This window comes from Adelges cooleyi, unplaced genomic scaffold (genome assembly GCF_023614345.1).
Source record: "Adelges cooleyi isolate 19-005CV unplaced genomic scaffold, UGA_ACOO_1.1 ACOO_flye_CR_arks_rails_tigmint_CR_PRNA_376, whole genome shotgun sequence".
Classification (NCBI taxonomy): Eukaryota; Metazoa; Arthropoda; class Insecta; order Hemiptera; family Adelgidae; genus Adelges; species Adelges cooleyi.
This window is the reverse complement of record NW_026096053.1, coordinates 1,819,144-1,840,352: the sequence shown is the minus strand read 5'-3', so window position 1 is coordinate 1,840,352 and position 21,209 is coordinate 1,819,144. Positions and strand designations below refer to the sequence as shown.

At 28.8% G+C, this 21,209-nt stretch overlaps 5 protein-coding genes across 9 annotated transcripts in view; 2 read left to right on the top strand and 3 right to left on the bottom strand.

Moving 5' to 3' along the window:
- LOC126840652 (uncharacterized) overlaps nt 1-15,826 on the bottom strand; it is a 140,985-nt gene extending 125,159 nt beyond the window's left edge. Inside the window, exon 1 of the mRNA XM_050576530.1 lies at nt 15,823-15,826. The gene's annotated coding sequence lies outside the window, so the exon portion shown is untranslated. The remainder of the gene's footprint in view (nt 1-15,822) is intronic.
- On the bottom strand, nt 2,088-7,926 carry LOC126840653 (RING-box protein 1A-like). Of its 2 annotated transcripts, none has more exons than XM_050576534.1 (2): nt 7,809-7,926; nt 2,088-2,599 (listed from the first exon to the last, which is right to left on the bottom strand). In XM_050576534.1, exon 2 carries the CDS (start codon nt 2,568-2,570, stop codon nt 2,238-2,240), a length of 333 nt encoding a protein of 110 aa, XP_050432491.1. In that variant the 5' UTR covers nt 2,571-2,599; nt 7,809-7,926; the 3' UTR covers nt 2,088-2,237. The 2 variants fall into 2 exon arrangements, with proteins under 2 accessions (XP_050432491.1, XP_050432492.1); XM_050576535.1 differs by having other exon boundaries at nt 7,750-7,873.
- LOC126840649 (S-adenosylhomocysteine hydrolase-like protein 1) lies at nt 3,884-7,927 on the bottom strand. Of its 2 annotated transcripts, none has more exons than XM_050576524.1 (2): nt 7,809-7,927; nt 3,884-5,598 (listed from the first exon to the last, which is right to left on the bottom strand). In XM_050576524.1, exon 2 carries the CDS (start codon nt 5,535-5,537, stop codon nt 4,017-4,019), a length of 1,521 nt encoding a protein of 506 aa, XP_050432481.1. In that variant the 5' UTR covers nt 5,538-5,598; nt 7,809-7,927; the 3' UTR covers nt 3,884-4,016. The 2 variants fall into 2 exon arrangements, with proteins under 2 accessions (XP_050432481.1, XP_050432482.1); XM_050576525.1 differs by having other exon boundaries at nt 7,750-7,868.
- On the top strand, nt 8,197-10,553 carry LOC126840650 (uncharacterized). 2 transcript variants are annotated; one of them, XM_050576527.1, is made up of 8 exons: nt 8,197-8,516; nt 8,585-8,946; nt 9,073-9,228; nt 9,333-9,474; nt 9,630-9,694; nt 9,777-9,850; nt 10,008-10,131; nt 10,376-10,553. In XM_050576527.1, exons 1-7 carry the CDS (start codon nt 8,418-8,420, stop codon nt 10,127-10,129), a joined length of 1,020 nt encoding a protein of 339 aa, XP_050432484.1. In that variant the 5' UTR covers nt 8,197-8,417; the 3' UTR covers nt 10,130-10,131; nt 10,376-10,553. The 2 variants fall into 2 exon arrangements, with proteins under 2 accessions (XP_050432484.1, XP_050432483.1); XM_050576526.1 differs by lacking the exon at nt 10,376-10,553 and having other exon boundaries at nt 8,198-8,516; nt 10,008-10,194.
- Nucleotides 10,994-16,438, top strand: LOC126840646 (DNA replication ATP-dependent helicase/nuclease DNA2). Of its 2 annotated transcripts, XM_050576519.1 has the most exons (15): nt 10,994-11,404; nt 11,478-11,923; nt 12,006-12,137; nt 12,209-12,455; nt 12,521-12,708; nt 12,831-13,097; nt 13,166-13,372; nt 13,452-13,649; nt 14,054-14,290; nt 14,370-14,913; nt 14,981-15,174; nt 15,283-15,478; nt 15,544-15,693; nt 15,934-16,110; nt 16,178-16,438. In XM_050576519.1, exons 1-15 carry the CDS (start codon nt 11,375-11,377, stop codon nt 16,343-16,345), a joined length of 3,381 nt encoding a protein of 1,126 aa, XP_050432476.1. In that variant the 5' UTR covers nt 10,994-11,374; the 3' UTR covers nt 16,346-16,438. The 2 variants fall into 2 exon arrangements, with proteins under 2 accessions (XP_050432476.1, XP_050432477.1); XM_050576520.1 differs by lacking the exons at nt 10,994-11,404; nt 11,478-11,923 and having other exon boundaries at nt 12,009-12,130.
- Nucleotides 16,439-21,209: the final 4,771 nt, after the last annotated feature.

Below are 21,209 nucleotides of genomic sequence, written 5' to 3'. Positions count from 1 at the left end.
GAGTAATATTACCGGTCGGCACTCAACAGCTACTGCCACAGATCATATATAATAAACTAGATTGCTAACTGTACATGCCACCAATAGAGAAGATTGAAGCAGCCACTTTCCGCCATCTTGGTGGGAATTAGAACCTTATCACGCGAGAATAATATATGTTTATAACAATTACAGATATATATAATAGTATATACAAATATACATAATATGCATTGATAACACACATATATCCCACCAGAATGGCGGACAGTCGGCTTCAATTTTTATCGCTAGTTAGCAATCGAGTTTATTATATAGATCTGTGGCTGCTACTGTACTGTCCGCCCGTCTTATAACGTCCTGTTGTAGACTTGATAGATAACGTCATATTTCATCCACGGACTATTTGAAATATGAATATAGTCCGTATTTTCTGTAATCTGTATTTTATATTTGACGATTGCCAATTATTGACACTTTAAGAACCCATTATGATTTATGGTCTATACTAGTGGCTACTGACTAGCGAGTTCCGAATTTATAGCCCTAATGACCTTAGACATTTCAGTAATGAGCATAGTTATTGATCATTATGGCGTTGCCTTGCTACATTGTATAGATTGTAAAATTCAAAAAGATCCAAGCCAATGTCCCAATAAAAATTGTGTACATGAATATGTTGTCTCACGTACCGATCTATGTGTAGTTAAAATATTCCGTGCAATGCTCAACTATTTGGTTTATCTTCAATAGATATTGCCCGATATTCATATAACATGTCCCAAAAACAGTCTTGGGTGAGTAACGAAAGTATAGCGTTCGGAATTTCTTTACAAATTCTGTGAAAGTAATGGACATCCTTTTTTACTATTTTTAATATGTAATTCTAAAATCTATAACGCGTTACAAAATGTTTAAAACCCTTTATAACACTTTGAAATTTGGTAAGAAAAATAATTTTTGTTTTAACATATTAGAAAATACTGAAGCATTATATTTCAAAAACATATTGACTATTTAGTATGAACACTTGGTCAATAATAATGATTAACGATAGATGTTTTCCAGCTATTTTAAATTTCTAAATAGAAACCCATACAATTGTTAGCCTCTATAAAAAGTAACATAACAGTGGTATTATTAGGCACCTACTTACTTTTAATAAAAAAATGTAAAGTAATTGCATTACATTACAATAAATAACGTACCAATGGCTTACAAAAGTCCCATGACAAAATAATTTAATTACAAAAATATTTTTTAGTTGGCAAATATTATAATTTGAAAATGGTTTTTTTATAAGTTCTTTTACCAAGCAATAATATGGGCAATAAAAATGTATAAAGTTATTTTACTAAATTATTACAGAATTACCGAATTCACTTTAGATAGTGTTCTTAGTCTGTACTAGTCACTAATTAAAAATATTACAAAATAGAAGTAAAACCATTGAGTTATTAATATAATTAGATTAATGAAGCCTGTCATCTTGCAACTCTACACTAACTATATTGAACAATATTACATAAAAATAAAAGTTTACCGTAGATTAAACATTATTATAGATCGACATCAAATTGTATATAAAACACATTTATTATTATTCATACCAAGAGTCTGATAGCCAAAAACTTATTTTTTTATTACTATGGTATAAATGTGTATATTGTAATTTACGATTAATCTATGATAAATTATAATATATTAGTAAGATTTTTTTTTATTGTTTTTAGATAAATTATAAATACAGATTTAAAAAAAAAACTTATTTTGGAGCTTTACTGAATATTTATTTTGAAATTAAAATAGTGTACAAATTATAAGTATTTAATATTATTTACATTTTTTTTTATCTTAATCACCATTACTATGAGTTTTGTATTTATTTTTTTCCGTTAGATATTACAATTAAGAGTTAAGTTTATAAAATATATTATGTTATAACATTAATGTTTTATTAAAGAGTTCACAACAATACTATTACACAGTATTTGGAATTGAGTGTGAATTAAATTTTACTAACTGTTAAGTGTTCTTTTTATATAAATATACATTACTACTTAACACAACCATCAACAACATAATATTATTAAATAATGTAATACAAATAAAAAAAATTAGAACACCGATTTATTACATTTAAGACTGATAATTTTACATCCAAATTAAATTAGACATTACCTATGTTACATTAGTATTGAAATATGTATGAGATATTTAAAAATAAAGTGTAGGTAGATTTCGCCTCAATTGACTTTTTAATGCCCGTATTTCTGGAACTCCCATTCTCTATTATCGAGCGGACATACTTGTCGAGTCTTTAACCAGCGAGATATACAATGGAAGTGAAATGCGTGGTTGCACACACCCCAAGCGACTGTACACTCTTCACTAGTCGCTGATGCCTGATTGGCTTGGCATTCAATGCACAAATCCATAATGTGATTACGGCAAATAGCACAATTGTCTACGACAATGTCCCAAGCCCAAAGTGCCACAGCATTCCATTTTTTTACCTCAAATCTTTTTTTTTCACCACGGTTGCTGGTACTCGATGATGGAGTTTCAACGTCTTCTTCATCCACTTCCATGATATAGCTCAATGTCAAATGTTTTACTTCTGAAAAATAACACGTAAGGACTATTTAAAATACATGCATAAATACCTAATTAAAATACATTATATTATATATATTTATAAATAATATAATATTTTTTTATGTACATATAGTACAACAATAGTAAATTGTACAAAAATTATTTTGTATTCAAGTCTAGGATAATAGAAAAATAAACTACCAATATTTTAGTAAAAATATTTGCAAGTTGATATTATATGTATTTAACTGAAAGTAATAAATATTAATAGATAAATTATATTCCGATTGACATATCAAAGAAGGATATTAAATAAATTTTAAATGTTTAAAACGATTTTAAACGTATAAATACACTTGTAATTTTGGTTTAATTTGTACTGGATGGTCATACATATTGTTTGGTCACATAGTCAACTATATTTTTTTTAAAAACTAGTTCTACAATAAAAACAAAAAAGTGAATCTATTATAAATTTATTTATAAGAAACTAACTTTATATGTGAATTATTTCATAGATAGCCCATATGGTATTTATGCTTCTTTGGCAGCATTGTTTCGGCCCTACACTAAATTAAACCATACATTTTTGGAGTCTATTCTGTATCTAAATGAGCTGCCATAGAAGCATTTGCTGTTTTCCATCTATGTACGTTTAATCAATGATTCAATGAAACCAGTAGCAGTGTTTATCTTAAAGTTGGAGAGATAGTTAGAAAAATATCATACTTAAGTTTTGTACAAAAATAATTAGTATTTAATTTAAATAAAAGTGGATAGGTATGATCTCCCATGACGATAACCACTGAATGAAGCATTTTACCAATCCTTAAAAACAATTTATTTGCAAAATGTTATGTTCTTGTTAGAGCATTTGTTTTTTTTTTATTTACTTTCATACAACCATTTAAATCCATATTAAATAATAAATCAAATTTGGTGGATGTAATAATATAGTTTATTAATAAAATAAATAAATAATTTCAATTAATAATTAAAATGATTTAAAAAAAAATATATTCTAATACAAGTATAAGTTAAATTTACTAAACAAACATAATAAACTGGGTATATCTTACTTCAAGATAACTATAGCTCAGATCCTAAATTGTATTAGTTTTTATCTGAATTCTAATAATTTATACCATATAAAAATAACTAGTTCACAATCAGCAGTTTAAAATAAAATGACAAATAAATTAATAATTAAAGTAATACTCATAATGTGAAACACAAAATAATACTAATTTTTGTGCACAGTCCATACATGTATACATAGACATAAAAGCTAAAACATTCAATAATATCTGAAAGTCATTTGTAAATCTATATAATTTCCATAAAAATGACAGTAAATAAGTGCAACTAAATTAATTAATAATTAAATTCAATGAGCACTGGTGTTATTAGTCTAAAATTGTATTAGTATAATCACAATTTCAATAACGGTAGTGATTGGATTTAAAGGGCCCGTGTTTTGGCAACCCGCTATATTTGCACTGTTCTTCAGTGAGTTCTGTAAGATGAGCATCGAACGCTTGCAAATGCAAGTTTGCGACATACTCATCCATTTTTTTTGGCAGCATATAGATATCTGCTCCGTTTTTATACTGGCCGCTTGCACTGGCACCTTTAAATAATTCCATCAGGGCTAACAGTTGAGTAGTAGCTGTTATAGATGTGACAAATGATGGAACACTAGAACACGAGTGCTGTATGTGATGTCCGCTTGCTAATAGTACCATAGTTTTACCATCTGGCCAACGCACATGATCAACATTCGAACGTATTCTCTCCCATTTTAATTCTTCACTTTTCAAAGACTGAACGTCAATTTCGTTGTGACACGAAGACATACAACAAACGATACCCATATTTTTCATTTTATCCATGTGTTCACGAGTAACAACGTTTTTATTGCCCGTAGCAGCAATAACAATGTCCACATGGCGAATCACTTCATTTAATTTAACTACCCGAAACCCATCCATACAAGCCTGCAATGCACATATAGGATCTATTTCGGTTACGTAAACAGTACACCCAAGTGATCTCAATGATTGACAACAACCTTTTCCTACTTCTCCGTATCCACAAAGTACTACTTGTTTTCCACCAAACATCAAGTCGGACATACATTTCTTAAGACTAACAATGACAGATTCTCTGCAGCTGTAGCGCGTGTCAAACTGTCCTTTGGTAACGCATCCTTGAATATTTATAGCGGGTACAAGAAGTTTTTCACCACGTAGTAATTTGTAAAGACGGTGAATTCCTGTGGCGCTTTCTTCCACAATACCTATTAGGTTTTTGAACACTTGTGGATATTTTGATTGACAAAAGTGAGTGGCATCGCCACCATCATCCATTATCATATTTGGCGTCCAATTACTACAGCTAAAACATTTTTCTATACAATACCAAAAATCATCGACCGACTCACCCCGCCACGCGTATATTGAAAAACCCACTTCAGCCAAGGCTGCCGCCACTTCATTTTGGGTAGAATAAATATTACATGCACACCATCGTAATTCGGCACCCAAGGCGCCTAAAGTTTCAATTAATACTGCTGTTGGTGCGGTGATAGGAGTACATCCAACTATGCGAGCGCCGCGTAATGGCTTACTGTCTAGAGTTTGTTTTTTTAACGCTATTAGTCCTGTCATTTCCTGTTCAGCAAGATCGATTTCTCGCCTTCCATACACATTGAGACGTACATCTTTCACACAAAAATCACTAAACCCAGAGCTATTTTGTTGTTTTCTACTTCTCACTGGAGTACCGTCATCATCTTCAGAAAGACTTGCTGAACTACTGCACGATGATGTATCAGTCGAACATGTAGACATTGATCGAGGCCTATAGCTATTCTTGAATGAAGGTGTCGATGGTGACTTTTTCTCCCTACTGGAGTCTATCAGCTCCTTGTTTGCTATGAATTCCTTGCTGGTAGACATTTCTATTTTATTGATGTTCTCAGTAGTTGAGATGGAGAAAAAAGTCCCAAGTAAAAAATTCCTAGGAAAAAAAGTCCAGTAAAAACAATCTGAGTAAAATGTCCACAGTGGAAAGTTTGAAATACTATTAACTATATGAATAAAAACTGTAATTTTAGACTAAATATATAACTCTATTTTTTTTAAGCATTATTAAATTAATTATACAACTTTTCGACGCACTACAAAAATATAAATCATATTAGTTTCTGAAATATGGATGGTTGTAAATAGTTTAGTTATCCATAAGTAAACAATAAATCACTAAATACTAATCAGGAAACATGAATAAAAAAGAAAAAATAATTTATTAAAAGCCAACCAAAAATTATAGTAAGTAAAATAATTTAAATATAGGTAAGTTTATAGTTCTTTTTAAAATTATTAAAATTATTGCATTTCTATGAAATAGAACATTCCTTTCATAGAACGTTTCTCTTTACATTGTTATCAAATTATTTAACAATATTCGTTGCATTGTCATTGGTGGATTTTTAAGAAATAAGAATTCAGCCCTGAAAAACTGATTTTTAAACTATTATATCCTCAAAATACAATACAAACACCTCCCTCCTCATAATAACAATACATTGATACAAGAACTTCAAACCTTTTAACCCACCTAAATGTAAAACATTTAGTTGAGCATGTGCCCTTTTTTATGCCTAATTTTTTAACATTCTCGATATTTGAAGCTTACTGCACAATTTATTCATGTTTATTTATTCAATTCAATGCATATATAATGCAATCATAAAAATATAATAAGTTTGATATTAGAAAAATGAAAATATAGGAAGATCTTCACTTCTAACGTTACCATTCAGACTGGTCATCAATTAACTAAATTTTTGAAAAAACTATCACAACTCGTAATTGACTTACTATCAAAATCTTACTTAGTAATTCATATGGTTTCAATAGTCTTCACCGAATAATAAAAATATATCAGATTTTCCTAATGAACAGTTTTTTTTTAAATTAGTAAACTTATCTATGTTTTGCCATATTTAGCTTTTGATTTCAACAATTTTAAACATACAAATTTAAGTTAAAAATTATAGACAATACAATTTTTGATTTTGGACATGTTTAAATAAAAGAAGTATTTAAGTGTTGTTACATTGAATATAACAACAATGTTAAACTTGATGTAACAGAGTTTAATGTCGATGTGGCCCACCTGGCTAACCCGGCAATCGCCTCTTTTATATTATTCAATATTAGGAGCCCACAGCCAAAAAAAAGAGAAAACCAGACTGAGTTACGTGAACACTTTAATACATTATTTTTCACTGAACAGTCATTAAAAGATTTACCCATCATTTAACATATAGTGGACCCTTACACATCAAGTAGGGACCTGCGATTAGTCAATCAAATTTTAATAAACCATGAATTTTTTTTTGTGTACGCAACCCTATATGCATAACTACTATGTTACGCCTCGATGCTGAATGAAAACTAAAAAACTATGTTAATAATATGACATGTTTGTGTAACAATAATTTATTTTTTTTTTTGATATTTATAAACAGCATATGATATCAATTGCATAAAGGTCTCCGCTATCTCATGTTATTCAATACAAATACATTAATAATAGTACTTCTGAAAATTAGTTCTAAAATACAATGTATGTAATTCAATGTATACCATAATAATTTTGAATAAAATGTATAATCAAATAATATTAAAATATATTTAAAGGTATAAAAATGTATTTACATTAAAGTAAATATGAAAAATATGTTTCTTGTAACACTTGACAAAGACATAATGATAAATTAGGGCAACTTAAGAAACATTTATTTTTTGTTTACCTATCAAACGTTTATAGAAAATCTAACTAGAAATAATATATTACAAAAATGTTGAAAATAAAATAAACTAAGCTTACTTTAAATTGAATCAAAATAATTGTATTACGCTCCAAAATGTAATAAAAAATATTTATAAAATAATTATTTACTGCGCGAATATCAAATTATTTATAACTTATTGCCATGAGTACGACCAATTTCGAATATTTTGTTATCCAAATATTTAACGTAATTGTAATCCCACGGGATTTATTATTAGTCTAACCCATGTGATCAATTTGCTTAAGCAATCTTACAAAACTATATGACGAACAATATTGTAATACATTTTGTTAGTTAATATTAATTACCTCAAGTTTTCTGATGAATAATAATAATAAATTATTATACTGATTAAGATTCAACGTACCTTACAATAAAGACGCTGAGCCTTTTAATTATTGTCCACTGTTAACTTGTGATTTTTTTTTCTTTTCGTTACTTTTATTTCAATTGTTCTTGTTCCGTGTTTAGAATTCAGTGTTCAGTATTATGCTGATAATGCAGTTGAGATTTAACATAACCTTAAAAAATTTAATTTTAAATTACGAATTAAAAAATTGTAAAATATTTTTTTATTAAAATTTGTATTATTATACGATTCTTAAATGTACTTTATAACGAAGTTATAATCGACAATGCTTTTTGTATAATATTTTTCAATATTAAAATTAAATGTAAAACCCGGATCACGGTTTTAAATGTATTTTTCTTCCATAGTTTCCATTACTATCAAACTATCAGAGATAAGTAAAAAGTGATAACTTCAACAATGCAATTCAAATTTTAATGTAATCCGGATTTCAGATGAAGACGACAGGCGTATTGGTCAATTTGCTTTCAAAATACTAGTCAACTGACTTCTAATAATTAAACTTAATATACTTAAGGGTTAATAGTGCAGAATATATTTTACTATGTTAGTTTAACAAGTACCACTTGTTATTGTATACCTTTTAATTCACAAAAAAAATTTAATATGTTAAGTTTATTAATCGAGTATAAAGTTTTTCTTGGTGTGTTTATGTTGTTCATCTTTTGGTTAGTTCTTTATAATAGGATTAAAATTACGATAGCGGTATGATTTTAAAATAAATAACTTTTAATTGTAGCACCACAACTATTTACACTGATGTTTCATTTCAGAAATGCGTATCATCGTTCACTACGTTTAAACTACCCGAAATTAATAAATTACTACACTCGTCGACCAGTGCGCTGTTTTGCTTCATTAGTGTTCCATTATGTTTTTCGACGTTTAGCACTACGAATCCTGATACATCATTTAAGTCTTGGCTTCTTAGTTCTTTCGGTCAGATGATGAACCAGTGTGCAGTTGAAGAAAGAGTAGATTCTTTTAAAAATTTTAAATTTATCATACTTTATTCATGTCTGCTACATAGTGTTTATGCGTCATACTCTGAGAAAGTTATTGATGAATGGCCAATTTTGAAAACAATTAAAAGAGTTGCCGTTTTGTCATTTTTCGCATCTTCATATTGTTTTGGGTAAATTTAATAATAAAATGTTTATATATATTTTTTTTACAAAATGATACTATGATTTTTAGCCACATTAATTTTAATTATCATATTCAATGTTGATTAACATATTATATGTTTAAATTTATGCAGTTGCACAGAAGCTGGATTTGTATTTCTCGGACTATCCAACCTTTCTCTCGGGACTTTAGAACTAGCAAGACTTTTAAAACTATTTCACAACAAAACGAGTAGTAAAATTATTAAATTGTTTAGTATAATGCAGTTTATTGTACATTGTGGTGTATGGTAAATATATATATATATATATATTTTAGCATGTAAATTATTATCGCATTGAATTTTAAATAAATAAGCGACAATGACTATGTATGTAAATGTTTTTCATACAGGATATCAATTTATTTATTCCTTATACCATTCATTGTTATATCATCTATGGAAATACTCAAAATGGACAGTGAAAATCGGTTGCCTTTAGGAATCATGCTATTAAGTCTTCTTATATTTTATTTGATTGAACTAAGGGACAGCGTAAGTAAATTATTATTGCAATCCATATTTGTTTTTTTATCAAATCGTAGCTGATATGGTTATAACCTTATATTTTATAATATAATGCATTATATTTTTATTATAATAAGAAAACAAAAACCTAATTAATTATAATTTATTAATTATTTATTCAGCCTTTGAACATGTCGACTACAACAGGAAATGGAATATTTAGATTATTGGAATCGCCCAAAAATGCGTAAGACAAAATGCGGAGAATTAATTTGTTGTTTTTTATTAAATATATTTTGTAATATGAAACTTTTTATTTTTTATTTCAGTCTTAAATTGTCTACAAACAAATCAAAAGAAAAGTCAAAGGAAAATATGTTGATGTTATATCAAACAACAAAATGTAAATACTCTATATTTTACAATTGAATTTTTATGGCAATAAGTATAGAAATTGGGTAGATAATATAGCCCTTAAAAATAAATGCCTCAACTATTATTTAATAGTTTATAAAAGTAATTTATCACACAAAATTTTTTTTTTTTTTTTAACTTTTTAGGTGCTATGGCTGTTAAAAAGAAAGTTCAACAAATCAGAGAAGAAAAGAAATCTAAAGAATTTATATTACCTTCTAAAATCAAACAAGAGCCAATTGAAGTGATTGAATTATTAGATGACTAAAAGTATGCAACTAATAAAATAATATTTATTAATTATGTATTATAATAATTAAGAAAATTTTAATTTTAATGTTTATACTTGTTTATCCATCACTTCTCGAGTATTGGTAAATGCAAAATGTATATTGTAATTTTTGTATCATAAAATTATATATGTTTTCCTAGTATTTGATGGTTTTACTGTTTACTACTTATACAACTTGTACTCAAAAAAGATTCTTCCATCATAGTTTTATTTATATTTAAGATGGCTGAAAACTCCTGTTAAAAAAAATCAAAATGTAAAACCTGGAAAGGTAATATGACGTAAAACACATATATGCTTGGGTAGAAGTCCTATTAATAATAATTTACATCAGATAGCCTATGGCTCACCCTTGACATTACAAAGGATTATTTCATTCCACGTTTTCGATCATTGATGAGGTTCATCGTATATGAACATTTTAGGGACAAGAATAAGGGTAGGTATTAAAGCTAGCATTCCAACATCAAGAATAATTCTATAGCAGTAAAACAGACTTTTTCATATTATAGTCTGTGGCAAAAAATGTGAATTTCGATGTGACCAAATTGAGACTCCTGTGGATTATTATAAGAATTCCCTGTGCTGTTTGGATTTGGAAAGGCATTGGTGGTTCACTGGTCTTTTTTTGTTTTAACAAGTATTTATCTCTATTTAATGTTTTAGTCAACAAAATTTATAAATATTATTTCTATGATTCAGATTAACTACTGGACCATACTCATTAACCATTACTATTTAATTTACCATTAATGAGAGACGTGAGTTTTGAGTACTGAATATTATTAATACATCATTTAAAAATTATTTTTAAATTCATATATTATACTTTGTACTACCCAAGGGCTAACCGTGGTCCATAGAGTAACTACTCTAACAGTGGGTATTGATAATAAAAAAGCGGGAATTTTGTTATCTAAAAAATATCTAATTCATATATTTTATTATGACAAAATCACAGTTTTCATTATTTTTTATCAACAGCGCGTGGTATATACTGTTTTTACTTATTATAAAATGTCCAAGGACTGAAGATTTAAAGTAGAAAAATGAGGAAACGACGTTTATCATATTGGATCAATAGTAATCTATAATATTATAAGTTGACATATTTTAGTTTTTTTTATTTCTAATCGGTAATCGGTTCCTGTTCTAAAGACTTTTGTACTTGTAAGTATGATAGTGAACATCTACACAAAGTTTTGAATAGCTGTCATTAAAATGAAAAGAACTCACAGTAAAGCGCAAAAGGTATTTAGGTTAAATACGATATTTAGATAGATCATAATGTTTTCTATAATATAAAAAATGTTGTTTATTATAGATTGAATCTGGTGGTACTAAACAAATGAAAATCACTTCTCTCTTTACTGCAACTTGTACCCCACAACCAGTTTCAAAAAATGAAAATTGCAATAAAGATGAATGTTTGTCTCCTGCACGGTCTGAAGTTTCTAGTCCCGATATTGTTCTCCCATCTCCAGTACTGAACAAAAAGAAAATCATTAAGGCAAAAAGAAGTTTAAACAATATCTTGGCTGAAAATGCAGTTGTTGATGTAATAACTCCTGCAAATGTTTCACCTTTTTCTAAAAAATTATTGAATTTAAGTACAAAAAAAAATGTGTTACTCAAATCTGAGGACAGTCTCGATATTGACGATCAGTCATTTACGGGCACAGATTCTGTTACTAGTACAATTGATGATGTGGATTTTGGTTCTGATCTGTTTTCTGACGATTGGATTATATCTAGTCAGCCAAACATAAAGTAATATATTTTATATTACTTTTAAATTTACACTGATATGTATAGTTGTTTGAATTTAAATAATTTTTGCTAAATACTTTAGAGATCTAGATTTATGCCAACCTCAACGATGTACAGTGATAAAAGTTGAAAAGGATTCGGTAAAAATATGTTTGACGTTGAATTCTTGCACAAATCTTGAAGAACAAAGTTTGTGTTCTCTCAGTGGTATTTGGTAAACTTTTAATATTATGTTATACAACATTTAACTGTGCTAATTATTTTATATTTTTTTTTATAATTTAGGCTTCATAGTATATTTGAAATAGGAGACATTGTAACAGTGATGGCAGAAAAATTTGACAATATATGGTCAGTCAGTAATGATTTTGGATTTGTGGCTAGACACTCGGACTTTTTGGTATCCGGTACGACCATTGTCGGCTCACTTTTTTGTGCTCGACGTTCAGTCTTGACGGACATTTACAGAGGTCTCGATTGTTGTGCGGCTAATATGGTTATGGGAACATTACTTCATCAGTTGTTACAAACAGTAAATATAAAAAGCATTAAAATATATTTTATAAATATCTGTTGATGACTATTGTCATTTTTTAGGTGTTAAAGGGAAAACAGTTCGACTCCAAACACATTACAGGAATAGTTAATGAAATGACCGGCAACCTAAATTTCATTCGTACTCTTTATGAATCGGACATGGATTTGGAAACAACAAAAAAAGAACTCACAGAATTCATACCGAAAATTCAAAGCTTTGTTAGAACTTATGTAGTTGGTCATAAAAAGTAAATGTATAAAATTATTACTCTTATTAAATTATAATCAATTTATTTATTTAGTTTTTGTATTAACTAATTCGACAAACAGGTTAAGGAAATATGTTTTAATTGTGTTTTTTTTTTTCAAGGGGAAATGATAAAAAGACTTGGCAAGGAGAAATAGTTTCTGTTCAAGATATAGAAGAAAATTTATGGGTACCCGAATTTGGTATTAAAGGAAAAGTTGATGTAACAATTAAAGCGAACTACAATAGAAATTCCAAGATAATGCCGGTAGAGTTAAAAACAGGGCGAGCTTCAGGTAGTGAAGAGCATCGTGGCCAGGTCATCTTATATGTAATCATGATGGCACAACTTGGAATGGATGTCGATTCTGGTTTATTGTTGTATCTTAGGTAATTTGAGTTTGTTTTTATAATTTATAAACTATAACAGAATGCCTGAAACTTTTTATGTCTTTTAGAGAAAATGTCTTAACACACGTTAAAGTAGGCCATAAAGAGAAACGAGACTTGATTATGCTTCGTAATCGTTTGGTACATTATTTAAAGTCAAACAGAGTAGTCATGGATTCCATTGATAAATATATACCCATACTACCAGAGCCAATAAACCATCATAGTGCATGCGGAAAATGCCCGTACTTAACAATATGCAGCTCCGTACTGAGGTTTAAAAAAAATGTCATTACTAATTTATAATTAATTAAAAATTCACAAACTATAAAACTTCTGTATTATATTTTACAGTAAAGAGAGTTTTGAAACATTGGCTCAAAATAATCCTCTTAGAAACTTAGGCCCCAAAGCAATTAGTCATTTAAAACCCGAGCACATAGATTATGTGATGCGGTGGACTGGGTTATTGCAGTTAGAAAACTACATAGACACCAGTGATAACTTACTAGCAAAAACTAGTGATATATGGACTCTGCCCATTGAAGAACGGTAAGTATTACTCATTTTCTTTTTTTACTACTTGGGAGGACTGTAGGATGGTGCAATTGTTTTTGTATCTGATCAATTGTGATTTTATGTATTTAACCTCCAAGCATACGCATCTTTAAAAATATTTTTGGCGGTCATGCTGCGATGTTTACACCACCATTGAATTTCTATGTTTAAAAGTACCCTAAGGTACAGTGTTATAAAACGTGTTTGCAAGTGCTTGGATGTTACTAAAAAAAAAATGGAAGATTAAACAATTAGTTTTTTATTGATTTTTTTAACTGCATATATTAATCAAAATGAATGAATAATTTATATGAATTTTGATTAATTGAAAAAACTGCACAGCCCTAGAACTATGGTGTATTACATTTTATGTTCATGATATTGTCCTTATATTTTAGAGAAAGACGTGGCCATTGTATCGCTTCTTTGAAAATATCAAAAGCTGTCAAAGAACAGGGCGATAAATATTACGTGCATACAATGGAGAAATTTGATAAAAATGTTCATATTAATTTTAAACTAACTGGTTTTTCTGTCGGCGGTTATTCCATAATCAGTACAAATGAAAGAACGGCAATAGCTACTGGCTTTATTTCTTCTCTGACCGAATCGTCTGTAGAATTGCTGTTAGATCGGTAAATAAAACTAAAAAATAAAAATGAATAATCATACAAATTATTAATTGTATATTTATTTTGTTTGTTTATATTATAGGGATTTGAGTAAACTAAAGAGTACCGTTTACCATTTAGATAAGTACGAGTCACAATCGATTATTGCATTCAATTTTTCTAGTTTAGCCCTAATATTAGAGCCTAGTGATAGTTCGGCACAATTAAGGCGTTTTATCATTGACAAAGAGACGCCTACATTTTTATCATCGACCAGTAGTTTAGACGATCTTACAAAAGGCACCGAACTTATGTCAAAACTAAATTCTTCTCAAAGATCAGCTATTATCAAGGTTTTAGCTGCTAAACATTTCGCACTGATCAAGGGTATGCCTGGAACCGGTAAAACGTCCACACTAGCTACTCTTGTACAGTTGTTGGTATTGATGGGTCGCTCAGTTTTGATTACTTCACATACTCATTCGGCTGTCGATAACTTATTGTTGATTCTAAACAAAAAAGGCATCGATTTTCTCCGATTGGGTTCTAAAACTCGTGTTCATCCTACCTTGCTGTCAAAGTGTGACGAAATCGCCACTCAAAACTTTGATACTCCAGAAAAGTTATCAAAATTTTATAACCAAATTGTACGTATTGAATTAAATTGTAATTTTACCAATTCCCTCAAGGTCTGATCAATTTTTTTTTTTGCAGCAAGTTGTTGGTGTAACGTGCCTCGGATGTGGTCACGCATTGTTACAAAAGCGTATTTTCGATATTTGCATTGTAGATGAAGCCACCCAAGTGGTACAGTCATCAGTAATTGCAGCTCTTCATTCTTCCAAAATATTTATTTTGGTTGGCGATCCACAACAGTTGCCTCCTTTGATTAAAAATAAAAAAGCAAAGTGAGTATATTGGCATAAATATAGCTGTGTTACCCTATGTATTATCTTCGATGCAAAGCTAAAAATTGTTTTTACTATGGCTTTATTGATTTTTTATTATGTGTCTAGAGAACTCGGTATGGACATTAGCATGTTCGAGAGGCTAGACAGGCCATCCGTAACTGCGGTTCTTCACGTTCAATATCGAATGAACGGATCTATTGTCGATCTTGCCAATAAGTACACTTATAATGGAAGTTTGGAATGTGCTAACGATGCAGTGAAATGTGCTACTTTAAATCTTAAAGAAACTGAAGATAGTCATGTAAGTTTAAACTAATTATTATAAATTATTCAAATTTATTTCTCATATTCTCTTATATCATATAGATCGAGTGTGAATGGCTAAAAGCAGTCGCATCGTCAGATCTGAATAAATCTGTGTTACTTTTAGACACCGGAACTGTAAATATTAACACGAATGACAGTAATATAATTGAAGTTAACATTGTAAAGAAAATAGTTTTACTTTTAACTCGAGTGAGTAAATGGTGTTAAATTATTTCATATTATTGTAGTAAAAAGTCTTGGTTATGATAGGTATGTAAATTCGAGGATTTACAGCTAACATTTATTATATTACATTTAGAAAAACCAATTTGTTTATTCTTTTTTTGACAAATGGCAACTTTATAGAAAACTATCTATGAATATTTTCTACAAAACAATTCTTGTTTTTTTTTTACCACTGCTAATATTCTCATCTGTCATTTTTATCAGGGTGGAATTTTGGGCTCATCAATTGGCGTTATTGCGCCTTTTAGAGCACAAGTCACTCTCCTAAAGAATACTATATACCCTGTCGATCCAGATATCGAAGTGAATACGGTCGACCAGTACCAAGGACGCGACAAAGAAGTGATAATCTACTCGTGTACCAAAAACACTTTCTCCAAAGTACTTAAAATTAAAATTGTATTATTATTTGTTTAATTTGACTGACCGTCAAAAATTTGTTGTTTAGGATGTTGGAATATTGAGCGATAAAAGAAGGATAACTGTAGCTATTACGAGAGCTAAGCACAAGCTAATATTAGTAGGCAACGTAGCTACAATGAAATGCTATGATACATTTAATAGTTTATTTAGTCATATTTCCAATGTGATCAAACTACCTCAAGACTGTGTTTGAAGTTATTTACTTTCGGTCAATACACACATTATTGTATCAAATTTTTTTTTTTTATGACTACGCTACCTCATATAGTATTTTGCTGTTTAATGTATTTATGTGTATTAACATTTTATAATAAATTTACTTTTATGTAAGAAAAACTCTGGAGTGAGCAATGAATTGCTTATATCATATCGCTATTCATGATTTTGAATACCTACATTTTTCACACATAACATCATAATTCCTGACATTAAACATGGATTATTTTTGTACCTTTGACCTTTTGTACATTTTGTATAATTTTAAATAGTCTGATATAATTTTATGTACATGTTATCGATTAAGTGATTTTATTTTCTTGGAAAACAATCGAAATTTTAAAGTTTTTCTTTTAAAACAATTTATATTGGCGACTCGTTTGAATAGGCCCAACACATGCATTACAAAAAGAACTCTCACGCCTCGTAGGTAGTGCAATTCCAATAATTTTTTTTTTTTTTTTTATGAAAGAGGATGCTTATTTTTTACAGGGAGCATTGGACTTAGATTTTCAAAGTTTTTTTTTTAAACGCTATAATACAAGTTTAAATGATGTCCAATTTGTACAAGTTGTTCACTTACTTTTTTTTTCTTGGTTTTCAGTAACGTAATCAAAAATTGAAGCCCTGAGAAAATCTTCCTTTTTCCAAAATAAAAAAAAAGATAATTGTAATCTGACTATACATCAAGGTGTGAGCGTTTTTATGTAACACATTTTTTCGCCACTAAAAATAACTACAACTTATGTATCAAAAAATATAGGTTAAAAATTGTATCATATAGGTAATACAAAAGCTAAAACTAAGTGATAATAATCGAAATCCAAAAATTTACCATAGTTTGGGACTTGGCAATTGTCGCGAGTAGGGCCCTTAAGAGGAAGCCACTTTGCCCATTTTCAATGAGTAAAGTATAGGCAATTTTTTACGAAGTCTTAATTCAGAATTTTTTTTTACCAAAATGGTCTATGCAATAACAAACAACGTGTTCCACGATAATTATACTGCCTATACAGCGTCTCTACTGTTGTTTGGCCATATCGGTTCTAAATGCTATAGCCTATAATATTGTTCTCCGGCGGGTAATCCATTACAAATGGGTCGAAATTGTGAATGATATTATATACTCTATTAAGATTCTGCGTTTCATAGACTTTGCTCTCGTCGCCATCAACACTGCAACTAGATTACTAGTCACACGTGATAAACTTGTGGTGGTGTATACATTTAAACACGTGTTGGCTCATATTACACGCATCGTTCAAATAACATAATTAAAATAAATAAATGCGAGGACCTATGAATATATATATTTATATATACGCCATTTAGTATATCGCCCGACGTCTTTAAGGTCAAAGGAACTAATTAAAATTACCCGTATATTATGTTGGACATATACCTATATAGGTATATCAAATAGAAACAATTAACGAGTAGATCGGGTCAAACGAATAAGGTAAGTCTAATAATTAAACTATAATAATATTTAGTGAATCTTTGACCTACAGACGCGCCATCGATACCCAACAACTATAACTACTAAATGCCTAAGTAGTTTTCAATATTTTTTTAACGTCTGGTTATAACTATTGAAAGCAATTCCATGTCTGTAAAAAAGTTTATAAATCTGCATCTGTTTTTGGTCCCCGCTATAGTCATATAAAATATTGACAGGTAGATTTGTGGTACCGCACCTACAAACGGTGTTCATATGAAAGAGATCCCAATATAGTGGCTGGCAATAAAACGCCATTGCAGCGGCGTATTTGAGGAGGAGGGGCAATCCCCTTCGAGATTTATTTGTCAATCATATGTTATGTTTGTTGAACTTATAAGCGTTTCTAAATTTAATCAATAAATACATTTTTTTTTTCATAAGAAATGTTCGTTATTGTTTTTTGAAGATATTCGTGTTGATAACAGATAACATTATGATTAAGGCCCACAGGGTATAATATCACCTTTGTTTTTCGATCCGTGCCTCCGCGGCTGACAAATGTTAATGATGTCAATATGTCATTGATAGATTTGCAAATATTAAAAAAAGAAATATAGATCTTATTTTGTAAATAAATATGTGTTTTGTTCTATCAAATGTCTACAATTTTTGTGTTGAGAGAGGGAGGGGTGACCTCTCTTAATATCGCGCTCCCCCCCCCCTGAGGAGAAGTCTCAAATACGCCACTGCGCCATAGTTTGTTAAGTTATAAAATATAATCTATACACCGATTGTATGTTTGAAGTTACAAGTATCATTTGTACCCAACTATAGTTTTGAAAAAATACCCAACTGTAAACATTTAGGTAGGACTAATAGTACAGACTACAGAGTATTTGTAAACAAAAATAACATATTATTTAATGTTTGAACATAAAAAAAAATATAGTGAAAATCGCTTATTAATTTTGAACTTTGAGTCAAAGCTAATTCTGTATAATGGCAGATTAACATTTAAACAAGAAAAATTAATAGAATTTCTTATTAAATAGGGTTAAATTATCTTTTTACTAGTTATTTATGCTTTTAAGAGGTGTGCAAACTATTTTTATGTTGTTGATTGTATATTTTTGTTTACGAAATTATTATAAATAAATAAATTGTATCATCATAATCAGGAACGCAACTAGTAAAATGATAATAATTTTTGGTTCGTAAAACTTTTACATAAGTCCTAACCTTTTTTTAACAAACAGCAAACTGAGTAGTTGTACACAAGTTTCTGCATCGGTATAAATTGTACACTAAACAAATATATAGTATATATATTTATATATTAGTGATGGGAAATGAGATTATTCGAATATTTGAATCCGGATAAGATATTCTATTGAATCATGAATAACAAAATAAACAGGCGTGTAAGAAACAATGTGAATTGTTTTAAAACCAAGTTGTATCGCACAGACTTAGATAATCCAATGATGAAATCATAGTTGTAATGAATTACATCACTATTAAATAATAAATTCGATTAAAATGTAAAAACAATTTTATTATTTGATTTAATTTATAATTTCTTGATTGCTGATCTGGGGCGAAGTTCCTGCGCAAAACAAATTTTCTGACATGTCTGAACATGTCGTACATTTAATAATTTTCAATATATTTTCTGCTTCGATGCAAAGCTAAAAAGGCATACCAATACCTATACAAATCCATTTGTAAAAAATGCTTCTAAGGGAATAAAATAACGTATCTGTATCTTTTATCATAATTAATCAAAACCTTTAAATGAATTCGACGTAGAAAGGAGAAGGTCACATACTTACATCACTTGGCCTTTGCGCCTTTGATATTCAACATTCAATGTAAGAAAAGCTGAAATAGCTTTATAATAATTTTAAAAATGTAATAAATAAAAAATATTTATGCTTAAGTAGGCTCGGATAAAATTAAAACAGCTCGGCCCAAACCTAAATTACAATAATAACCATATTATATAACTTGTACAATTTTAAAAATCTGTAATATATAATAATTTTACTATACTCTATTATAGTTTTATTAATTTTACCTGAAGTCTCTATTAAACAAGAGATCTCTTTTCACTTTCCTCGTCACATTTTTTGTTTTTAAGCTTGTATTTGTGTAATAATAAAACATGACGTGATGGTGTCGTCAATAAAAAATAATTACAATATTAGTATTCAGTATTGAAGTATATTTCAATGGTGCTTGAAAAAAAACTTAGCAACATGAGTTAAGTCATACTTACACTTAACAAAAAAAAACGCCATATTCAATACAAATGTAGATTAATTTAATAAATAGGTATTTTATTACTATTTACCCATTACATGTTTTATCAGCATAATAAGGCAACATTTGTAATTATAGAATCAACATTTCTATTGATAAAAACATTGTTGTTATAACAAAGATTTAAAAATACATAGTAAGAATAATTAGTTTAGGTACCTACCAAAAATAAAACATTTTTTTAATATATAATTGTTTGTTTATCAATTTAAAAATATAAATCTAAGTAATAATTGCTTTTATCGTATTGACAGTATTTTTTTCATATGAATAAAATGGTTTTATTAAGGGTTAATAAATAATTTTTATTTATTTAGATTTAAAAAAATTGAGTTTTTGAGTACAGCAATCTAAGTCGTACAACGTTTTTATCAGTTGTTTTACGTTTGTGAAAAATAGTACATTTAGAATACAAAAATTGTATGAAAACCATTTGTTAGTTTTTGAATACCTACTGGAAATTAAAATTTTTTTACTTGACACGTTTTTCTCAAGAACGATTAAACTGCATACAAATTTGTTCACTTAACCACGAATAGCAATAATTAACCCAACGCAAAATAATTTAACTTTTTATTATCTATAGAAACATACCGCACCATAAAATGTATATTGTAGTATGTTACTGCAATAAAATGTTTTTTTTTAAGTTATTACAGATTACAGGATTTACATCACCTACTTTTTTTCCTATACTTAGTTATACTTCATGTGGTGTGTGTAAAGATTTTTTTTTTATCATAGTCAAAAATTTGAAAAGATAGATGTAAATTTTAAATTTTGTAACTGTTTAAACTGTTGACTGTTGACAAAGCTAGTGTGTGCCTGAGTAGAAAACAATTTCAGAAACCTGTAATTATAATATTTTTTAAAGGAAACCCTCTAATGAACCACTTAAATCCCGTTTGTAAATAGAATATGTGATTTAATCCTCCCAATATTTTTTAAACCTATCACCTTCTTTTTTAGTTTCTAAACATAAGTTTAGATTTTTTTCTACAGTGGTCAGTGCCAATTTCTGTTTTTATTATAGGTATAATGTATTCTTTTTCCAGATGTTTTCGGTAGTGATAAATTT